The following is a 10,981-nucleotide window of genomic DNA, read 5'->3' as shown; positions in this document are numbered from 1 at the left end:
CTTAGTGTCTTTTCCTTAGCTGGAGCAGTTTTTTGCTCCTCCTTTTCTTCTAATTTCTCTCCTTATTGCTTTAGTCTTCCTGTTTCCCCCCTTTGCAAGTTCGCTGTCTTTACCTCCCCCCTCCCAGGCAGCCTCTTTTATCTCTAGCATCCCTTATATCTCTCCCCGATCCGCAAACAATCAGTGGCTTTGTTTCAACACCCACTTCCCTCTTTCCAAAAAAATAAATAAATAAAAGCTTGATCTGCTTTTTGCCCCTGGGCAATTTGGCTCCAGGGACCACACATTCGCTCCATAAGACACACAGACATTTCCCCTTACTTTTTAGGAAGAAAAAGGTGCGTCTTATGGAGTGAAAAATCCGGTACATCTCACATAATATGACAAGCTTGGAAAGAAAATAGGAGCCTGAGTCAGATGCCAATTACCCTAAGGAATTAGCAGTAAGGGTTGTCTGCAATGTTCAGCAGCCATCAAGAGAGCTTCAACTAATGGAAGTTTCAGGTTGGTCAAAGTCCAACTTAAAGCAATCAGAACCCAATATGAACTGAGATCTCAATCAGAGTATATCTGTAAGCAGGGCTCCCCACCCCCCAGCCAGAACTCAGGTCCAGCACCTCTCAGGTGGGCACCATTGCCATTACAAAAGAACAAGGTAGGTGTTCGTGGTGAGCTCTGGCCCCTCTTTTTCTAGAAAAATAGCACTGGTGGTACTTGTTGATGAAATGGGAGGATTGGGCTGATCTTAGTTTGATAGGATGAATCATGAAAAGTTGTGGTTAAAACTTTGGAACTAAAACATAGGCTGTCATTTATTTACACTTATTAGGATATTATACTTTGAAATGTGTGTGAGAGTGAGAGTAGATGTAATTATTTGCCACTTACAGTTACTATGATTCAATAATGAAACTACAAGTGATAAACTTTATGTGTACTCAAACTTGATACGTATACTAAACCCAATTATTTCAGGCATGCACCTTTGGAAAGGGAGGTCAACATTCAAGCTCCATTGCAGGTCTATAATCATAGGTAGGTTACCTGTTTGTGTCTAAATTTAATTCACAGAAGGCTTATCCATGAATGTGGGCCTCCTATGTGATTTAGACTTTGTGCAATAGAAATCCAGAGACAATGGTGTTTTAGATATGCAAAGAATAAAAGTGCCATACTAGAGCTTTGCTTATGCTTCAGTAAGCATACTGAGTGGCCCACCACATCCATATAATTGGGGGCTGAAGATGCAAGTATAGTTCTTGGCTGAATTAATGGTACAACAGTGAAGTGCTCCAGAACTTCTCAACCTATAAAACAACCAAGTCCAGGTTTGGGAGAAGTGCCTGTTGCCATGCAATGCTGTGTGCCCCAACACCAAAGCAGGCACACACACACACACGCACGCGGCACGCGCGCGCGCGCGCACACACACACGGGCATTTTAAACCTTGGGGAGCTTCTGTTTTATATCAGGAATAGTCCCCAAAAACTGAGAAGAACATTCCTTGAGGATAACATGGTGGACTGGTAAACAATTGATTTGGCATGAAAAACAACAACACCCTATTTGTATTAGTTGTATAGATAGATAGAGATTGTGTTTTAATATTGTATATTGTACGGGTTGTATATTCTTTTATCTTTTTCTGGTGATTGATATGACCTTGATGGTTGAAGCAACAGCAACAAACAATAAAGAGAAACAGAGTTCTTATTGCCTGCATCATGTGTGCTTAAGTGAGGATAGTGTTTGCAAAAAATTATTTGAGTTGTTATTGCAGAAACTCCTGTTATAAAGGAATCAAAGGGCTTTACTGAGGTTGTGCTCCAAGTAAATGAACAACATGAAATGAGACAATTCCCATTAAACTATTATTTCATCTGTCAACAGTTAAGGACTCTTTTATAACTCAGGACAGCTTGCTGAGGCTAAACAGTGTTATCCCATTTCAGTTTTAGCGCTTTGCCTGTGGCTACAATAGTGCATCAACTATGATGCTAGTCGTCAATTAAGTGGAAAACTTCTGTTGCCTTTTTAATACCCTTTTCATCTATTGGTGGTTTTCTTGGGCTACCGGGCTGCAGAAATTTCTTGACTGTAGGTATGTTGCTTATTCTCTCTTTAAAAGCCTAAGAGAGAGAGAGAGCAAAATATTTTAGAAGAGAAAAGGAGAAATGGTGGCATTCCCAAATAATCATTTGTCATCTACGGTTACAACAGTTTCATGGTCAATAATGAAACTACAAGCGAGAAACTCCATATCTACAGAAAACCCAATTATGTCCCTTTGAAAAGGGAGGTCAACATTTGAGCTCTACTGCAGGCTTATAATCGTATGTGGGTTAACCTGTATGTGTCTACATTTAATTCACAAATGGCTTGTAGAAACCCAATGATCAGAGTGAATGGGGGCTGCATTGCACAATATCTGGAGGATTTCACATTCTTGATCGGGCAGCTAATGAGATCTTGCAAGAGCCAGGGAACCTGTTCACTGCCTATCTTTTCACTTTTATAATAAGTTGTGAAATGGTGTTAAAAGGGAAAGGTACCCCTGCCCGTATGGGCCAGTCGTGTCCGACTCTAGGGTTGTGAACCCATCTCACTTAAGAGGCCGGGGGCCAGCGCTGTCCGGAGACACTTCCAGGTCACGTGGCCAGCGTGACAAGCTGCATCTGGCGAGCCAGCGCAGCACAAGGAAACACCGTTTACCTTCCCGCTAGTAAGTGGTCCCTATTTATCTACTTGCACCCGGGGGTGCTTTCGAACTGCTAGGTTGGCAAGCGCTGGGACTGAGCAACGGGAGCGCACCCCGCCGCGGGGATTCGAACCACCGATCTGACGATCGGCAAGTCCTGACGATCCACCCGCGTCCTACTTACCTTTAAAAGAGGGAATTTGGCGAGAATATCAGCCTTCAGCTCTTCCACTGTTAAAATGGCTTCAAGCAGTTGAATATCCGCTCTGCTGAGCTGATTTCCAACAAGAAAATTTTGCCCATGATCTTTGAAGACCTACAGAGCATGAAATAAGGTAAAAAGAAAAAAGAAAAGGTAAAGGACCCCTGGATGGTTAGGTCCAGTCAAAGGCAACTATGGGGTTGTGGCACTCATCTTGCTTTCTGACCGAGGGAGCTGGCGTTTCTCCACAGATAGCTTTCTGGGTTATGTGGCCAGCATGAAATATATTGAGAGCACTTTAGGTAAATACACAAAAATACGCAAAAAGAAGAATGTGAATTCCGACGACTTTTGAATTATCTAACACCCAGATAATATTGCATCATGAGATGAAGAGGATTTGTATAAGTTCTGATGTATGAGTTCCAACAAACCACTGCCCAACAAAGAGAAGATGCAGCATGACCTTCCTTCTCCCCAAATCACTGCTTATCTTGTTTCCATGGGGCGGTGCAGATGCTGAGATAAGAAGTTCATGTCATAAATGAATACGGTGTGTGATTCCTGGTCTTCTCTCACACAGCTTTTTAAAACTAAAGAGTTGCTATTAGAAGTTTGGAAATGCAAGGAATAAGGAAATGGTAGCTCAGTCAGTAAGAACGTGAGGCTCCTAATCTCAGGGCCATGGGTTCGAATCCTATGTTGGGGAAAGAGTCCTGCTTTGCAGGAGTTGCAGTAGATGTGCCTTGTGGTCCCTTCCAACCCTACAATTCTATGCTTCTATGTTTTTATGTTGGACCAAGCAGTCCTATCAACATTACAGTTGAGCCTAGGTGACTTCTCTTAAAAGGGTTGTAAGTTTCATTCTTTCTTTGCCTCGTACCTTTTCGAAGACTGGGAAGTATCTGGTGGTGGCTTTTTCAATAATGTCTGCAAATGCCTTCTCCCTCTTGTCAGCTGGTTTGAAAGGAAGCATTGTTATTGATTTATTCATATCCATAGTAGCTTCACAGTACGTATCAATCCTGAAGGAAAAAGAATGCTGCCATCACTCGGTAGCAGGTGAATTGCTCTGTTAAGTTGGAAATGTGTTGGTTATAATAAAACTTATTTGTCAATAGTAGAAAGGTGTTTCCTCACCTCAGGTCTTCAGATAATTACAAGAAAAACAACAACAGTAGCAGTAGCAGTAATGATAATGATAATGTAAAACAAACAGAGCCAAAAACCTTTCAGGGAGGGGAGGGGCATGGGATATTTTAGTAGCATCACAGACACAAAATGTGTGATATCCCAGCAGATAAACAGGTGCAATTATCTGGTATGTTGGAGAAACGGCATTTTTCCTTGGAAAGAGCCTCTCTCTGTGTTTTAATACATGTGCTTCTTGGCGTACTTTGATCTTCAACGGCTACACTTTTTTCTAAGGAAGCGCCATATGTCAAAACTCAAATTTATACATCTGCAAAAGAAAAATCCAACGCCCTCCACTGATCCAGGCTATTGGGATTACATGAAAGACTAGAGTATGAACTTTGGAGAAACCACATTGATTTCAAAGGAACCAGTCCACATGAACTTTGCTGGGACTGAGAGGTCGAATTGGCTTATGCCGGTTCCTCTGGAACCTTTCTTGCTCAATCTGACAGTAGAGATGAAACATACTGACTCATAAGTCATCAGTAGATCATATGACAGAGCACAGATTCCCTCTTATATACAGCAAACCAAAATGTGCATTTATGAACCAAACTTAAAGGAATGTTACAGTACCATACTCTCTGCTTCATGTCCTTCCCGTAGAGATTATGTTTGGTTGCAATGTAGTTGAGAATAGCTCGGGTCTGCACCATCTTCATCCCATCCATTTCCACCATGGGCACTTGCTGAAAGAGCAGGTCTCCACCTTGTGAAAGGAAAATGAAAAATCAGTCCATCCTCCAGGTAATTACTATGGAAAGTAAATTTTCAGGAGCATCTCACAAGCCATGCTTTGATTTTGAGCCTTTACTTTTACATTGTCCCTTTGCGATAATCATGTTTGCCTCTGCTTTCCCCTCAAAACCTTTTTGCAGAACATGTGTTAAATCTGTACAGCAAGCACACAGTGGAAACTAGTTTTGCATGTTATTTAAGCTACTTCTGCTCTCTAGCTAAAAAAAACCAAGCAAACCATTCTTCAGAATGCAGAGTTGAGTGGTAAAATAACCAGATGACAACATTGTATATAAAAGTAATATAACCAGATCACAATAGTGTATTCACACATATTTTTGCCTTAAAGTGTGCACACATAACTGAGACTGCACAATGCAGAACTGGAGAAACAAGTATATTTAGAAAACACCTGCTACTAAGGCTGAGATCCTATACACCCTTCCCTGGAAGAAAGTCCCGCTGAACTCAGTGTTGTCCACATGTGAGTAGGCACACGTAAAATTGCACAGTGACTTTTCTGAGTCGGCTATCTGTTCTTCATATTGTACAGAGAATCTACCCTGCTCCATTAACTTCAATGGGAGGTTTGCCATAAACGTGTGCAGGAGGAGGGTAGGGCTTCACTGCAATCCTGAGGTTTGTGTGCTTATAATTGTAAATGTCTTGAGAGGTGAATAAAAAGAAATAATTCCCATTTCTATGGGTTGTATCTTATAAAGTCGTTCTTAGAACAGACCTACTGAAATCAACAGACTTGCATTAGTCATGTGTATTGATTTCAGGAGTTCTGTTGTGATCTGAGTAGGGATAGGAAAATACCCTGTCCACAACTGGGTTATAACATATAACATATAAACACACACACACACACACACACACACACACACACACACACACACCACTCAGATGACATACTTACCCTGCTGTAACTTTTCTAGATCTTCTTTCACCTCAATAAGTTGTTCTTCAAACTAGAAAATAAAAGAAGCAAAATATTTCAGGGGCATCATGAAATAATTTCAGGCTCTAAACTACTTCTAAACCACTGAAGGAAATTCGATGAAAACCTTTTAAGTATTCTCCCCTTTCACAGTCAACTTTTTGGGAACAAAAAGCAGTTGCCTCGGTGTGAAAGTTGGGCCAGCCTTTTCCCCTCTGTCTAGGACAAAACAGCAAATGTTTCCCATGCAGAAATCAAGGTAGATACTAGTACTACAGGCTGGTCACATTACCTTAGCACATGAAGCATAAAAAATCCTACAATCATCTCTCCCCCTCCTTAGCAGTAAAAGTACAATAATAATGAATGGGAATAACACAACATTCTGCTGCCCTTTCCAGGATAGCTAAAATCAACCGCCTGAGGCAGGTGCTTCCCCCTGGCAAATGGCAGGGCCAGACCCAAAATTAGAAACTGCCAGAAATGGATTCTTAGTCTACATGCACACACACACCAACATTCTTCCGATGAAAATAGGGACATCCCATTCTATAATGATGTTGGGATTTTTGACTACGTGCTATTCTGTTCAGCTTCACACAGAGTCAATTAAGAATTGGCAGACAGCCAAGGATGACTGAGCAGAAAGGAGTAATTCTGCCTGGAGATATGGAAGCCTGGGAACAGCTTTACCATTGGTTGAAGTCTCACACAGGCATAATGATTTATGACCTACTGATTGGAATGTGTTGTTTGGTCAGTGCGGTGTTCTGAGAGTCGTTTGGAGTTAGTTAAGATCCATTTTTGTTCTTGTATATAGTAACTTGTAGTAAGGTAAATGTAAAGGGACCCCTGACCATTAGGACCAGTCGTGGCTGACTCTGGGGTTGCGGTGCTCATCTCGCTTTATTGACCGAGGGAGCTGGCGTACAGCTTCCAGGTCATGTGGCCAGCATGACTAAGCCACCTCTGACAAACCAGAGCAGCACACGGAAATGCTGTTTACCTTCCCACCGGAGCAGTACCTATTTATCTACTTGCACTTTGATGTGCTTTTGAACTGCTAGGTTGGCAGGAGCTGGGGCCGAGCAACGGGAGCTCACTCTGTTGCAGGGATTCGAACTGCCGACCTTCTGATCGGCAAGTCCTAGGCTCTGTGGTTTAACCCACAGCGCCACCAGCGTCCCCAGTAATTTGTAGGTAAAGGTAAAGGTACCCCTGCCCGTATGGGCCAGTCGTGTCCGACTCTAGGGTTGCGCGCTCATCTCGCTCAAGAGGCCGGGAGCCAGCGCCGTCCGGAGACATTTCCAGGTCACGTGGCCAGCATCTGGCGAGCCAGCACCAGCGCCACACACGGAAACGCCGTTTACCTTCCCGCTATAAAGCGGTACCTATTTATCTACTTGCACTAAGGGGTGCTTTCGAACTCCTAGGTGGGCAGGAGCTGGGACCGAACGACGGGAGCTCACCCCGCCACGGGGATTCGAACCGCCGACCTTGCGATCAGCAAGTCCTAGGCACTGAGGTTTTACCCACAGCGCCACCCGCGTCCCATAGTAATTTGTAGAGTCTGCTGTAAATAATAAACACATCAAAGTAACCAAGTTACTATTAGCAGCATTTGTTCCTGCTTCGTCCATCCTGCCTGCAGCTGATTGCTTTCTGGAACTCTGCGTATGCTCTGCTAATGTCTGGCTAAGGTCCTGCAACAGGTCAAAGTCGCAAAACACCAATAAATGATAATTTTATTGTTTATACCACGTCTTACTGGGTTGCCACAGCCACTCTGAGTGGCTTCAAACACATATAAAAACATAAGAAAATATTAAATATTTTTTAAAAAACTTCCTCATTCAGGATTGCCTTCAGACAGTTTGGGAGTCAGATAGCTCCATATCCTCCAACATTTCTCCGATGAAAATAGGGACGTCCTAAGAAAAAGCAGGACATTCTGGGATCAAATCAGAAACCAGGATGGCTTCTCTAAATCAGGGACCTCCCTGGAAAACAGGGACACTTGGAGATTCTGTGCACACCATACATTTAGAGCACTTGGAAAGCACATGACGTCCCACAAGGAATCCTGGGAGCTGCAGTTTACCCCAATTCTTGTTACATAACAACGCTGAACAAACAACAGTTCGCTTGATTCTTTTTTGGGGGTGGGAGAAAGGTGCCTTCTCAGAGAAATTCTGAAGACAAACAAACCTCGACTCCTGCTGCAGCCAACAGCCACCTTATGGTTTCCATTCGGCCCCTTCCATTGAAGTAGTAAAGCTTAGGTTTCCCAGCCATGTTCCTAAGTGTTTGCTTTCCTGTTATGATGAAAGACAGAGAGAGAGATTGAGAGGTCATGTTTGATAGGGAAACCACTGCAGAGCAGGACAACTGTTCAAAATGGTGCTCTGGTGATTGCTTGCAGCAAGAAAGTATTTCATACTAAAGCCTTCTGCTTTTTTTAAAAAAACCTCAATTTCATAATCATGAAGCGCAAGCAGATGTAGCATAGTATTGCACAGATAAAATAGGAAACAAGAGTTAAACCCGTCCTCCCAAACATCCATGACTATTTAACCTCCATCAGATGGCCATTGTCTTTGCTCCTAGAGAAACAAAATGGCAACTCCCCCCTTGTACTCGCACCACTGCCATGGCCATCAACTGCCTTGCATCTCCTTCCCCCCTTTAAAAAAAAAAATGTGCACTAAACATGGTGAGACATGAAGAAAAGAGAGAAAAAGAGAAAGAGAAACAGCACCCATGTAGAAGGGAAAGTAAAGGGGGGAGGGGAAGAAAACCCAAAACAGTATACTTTACAAATTTGTTGTTGTACTTCACCAGATCCTAACCTATTACAGTATTTGTAAGAATGGATTCCAAATATTGTTGAATTTGTCCATGGGAAGTCTGCGTTCATATGCCAGTTGTTCATATGTTGCAAGTTTGTATGTCTTCAATCCAATCGTAGAAGGGAGCCGCGTTTTTATTTTCCCAATTCATCAGTATCTGTCCTTTTGCCATGGTAAGGGCACAGAGAGTCATCTCATATTGTCACAAAATGTGCTGGGTATATAATTCAAGAGGATATTTTGCTCTGTAAATGTAAAGTTGTTCCGTACAGTTCTGTTGATAGTTTCAGTTACCTTCTGCCAAAAATATTTCAATATAGGACAATGAAAAAAATATGTTTTAGAGAAGCATTACTCCTCTTGCATCTCCAACAGTTAGATACCTTAGATAGCCCCTTTTTAAACAAACATAATGGGGTCCAGTATATTCTAAATATTATTTTTTGTTGTATGAGCCTCAATTTAAGGTCCAGACACACCCTTGTTATAGCACTTTAAAACGTTCACCACTGTGTGGTCAAAATTGAGACTTCCAATTCTTTATTCCATTCCTCCCTCAATACCTGTATATCAAATTGGTTTGGTTTACTAGTAACAAAGATTTATTTATGTTGATGGATGGCTTTTTTTTTTTGCATAAGAATTAATCAGCTGCTTCAATATCTCTGGGGTCTCTGAGGCTGTAAATGTCCATAGATGGTGATTAGCAGGTGTTTTGTCTGGAGATATTGCCAGTGAGCCTTTGTAGGTAATCTGTATTTGTTTCTTAAAATAGAATATGTATAAAATTCATCCTCTTCATTTATAAGCTGGTCTAACATTAATATACCCAAATTCATCCACCTCTCCCATACGACCATTTCTTTTTTCTAGTTAATTCTTTCCCGATTTTTAAAGACGGGTTGTGGGAGAAAAGGTCAAAATTATATTTTTTTTGACATGTAGTACCATATTATTTGAAATGATGTTATTGTTTAGATAGCATCTTTAGTATTAATGTATTTAGATCCAAGTGCCACCCAGCTTTCTAAAGGTGCTACATAGGAATATTCCAAAGTCCAGTCTCCTGTGCCTACCCAAAACTCCTTTTTCCTCTGAAGTGCAATCAAGTCTATCCTCCTATTTAATTTTTAGAACTCTGTCTGCTACCCAGCTCCTGCCTTTAGTCTGTCCAAAAGGAAAGGCTTCTGTTCTGAGGATTACAGTGCCCCTCACCCCTGCAAACCTTTAGTACTCTGCTGGTAAGAAGAAGAAAACCTTTGGGCAGAGGTGAGGTCTCTGGGGATTGTCCCTGTACCACTGCTCTGTCCAGGGTGCTGCTCTTGAGCTATGACTCTCCAAAGTAATTGTCTCCCTTAGAATACTAACCTGCTGGAAGTCCTGCTGGACATGTGAAAGTTCTTCTCAAGCAGAGTGAGGCCTGAATTTGTGTGGCTCAAGGTTATAAAAGCTCAGAAGCTCCACCTTCTGAGACAAGAAAACAGCCTATCTGTATCTCCCTAGTTTAAATAGAAATAAACACTTGCTTTGCCTTTCGTAACAGTTTTCACCTACAATCAGTCAGTTAATTAAAATGGGAGTAGTTTTCTCATGCTTGTAGTGTATAATATGATGCAACTCAGTTTTGGGCAAATGTATGCAGGTGCACTGAAGACAAACATTTGTGCTCTTGGTATATTCAGCCCAAATCCTTCTATCATTGAGCATGAGGTCACTGCAGCTGCTAGCTAGAAAATACAGGGAAAGGTCAAGTAGACAGGACTTCCCTGCTGAGGACAGACCCTCCAAGTGTCCCTGTTTTCCAGGGACAGTCCCAGATTTATTTTGGCTGGGGCAACCCAGTCAGGTGGGTGGAATGTAAATAAATTGTTGTTGTTGTTGAATAGAACTTCCCTATTTTCATCTGAGAAATATTGGAGGATCTGTGATCAGTCTGGAGGCCTGTGTCAGCTGCTTTTCTGAAGAGTAGATGAGGAAAAAAGGCAGGACCAGCTCCAGGTTAAGACGATTTGGGGCCAGTGTGCTCTTTGCTTGGCCCCTTTGACAAAGGGCTGAGACCTGTGGGTATAGGGCAGTATATAAATTTGAATAATAATAATAATAATAATAATAATAATAATAATAATAATAATACAGTGGTACCTCTGGATACAAACGTGATCCGTTTCGGATCCCCGTTTGCATCCTGAAACGAATGCAACCCGCATCTGCGCAGGTCGCAACTCGCCGATTCCACGCATGCGCGTGACGTCATTTTGACCGTATGCGCATGCGCGAGCAGCGGAACCCAGAAGTAACGCATTCCATTACTTCCAGTTAGCCACGAAGCGCAACCTGAAAGCGCTCAACCTGA

At 42.2% G+C, this 10,981-nt stretch overlaps 1 protein-coding gene across 2 annotated transcripts; it reads right to left on the bottom strand.

The window, feature by feature from the left end:
• Positions 1 to 1,693: 1,693 nt before the first annotated feature.
• Positions 1,694 to 10,143, bottom strand: LOC309528257 (glutathione S-transferase-like). 2 transcript variants are annotated; one of them, XM_082215670.1, is made up of 7 exons: positions 9,997 to 10,143; positions 7,988 to 8,094; positions 5,759 to 5,810; positions 4,675 to 4,807; positions 3,785 to 3,926; positions 2,884 to 3,015; positions 1,694 to 2,130 (listed from the first exon to the last, which is right to left on the bottom strand). In XM_082215670.1, exons 2-7 carry the CDS (start codon positions 8,072 to 8,074, stop codon positions 1,999 to 2,001), a joined length of 678 nt encoding a protein of 225 aa, XP_082071796.1. In that variant the 5' UTR covers positions 8,075 to 8,094; positions 9,997 to 10,143; the 3' UTR covers positions 1,694 to 1,998. The 2 variants fall into 2 exon arrangements, with proteins under 2 accessions (XP_082071796.1, XP_082071797.1); XM_082215671.1 differs by lacking the exon at positions 9,997 to 10,143 and adding an exon at positions 8,629 to 8,848.
• Between the last annotated feature and the right edge of the window lie 838 nt (positions 10,144 to 10,981).

Source organism: Podarcis vaucheri, assembly GCF_965113315.1.
Source record: "Podarcis vaucheri genome assembly, chromosome: 3".
NCBI lineage: Eukaryota > Metazoa > Chordata > Lepidosauria > Squamata > Lacertidae > Podarcis > Podarcis vaucheri.
Note: the sequence above shows the minus strand (reverse complement) of the source record. Positions and strands in the feature narration are given on the sequence as shown.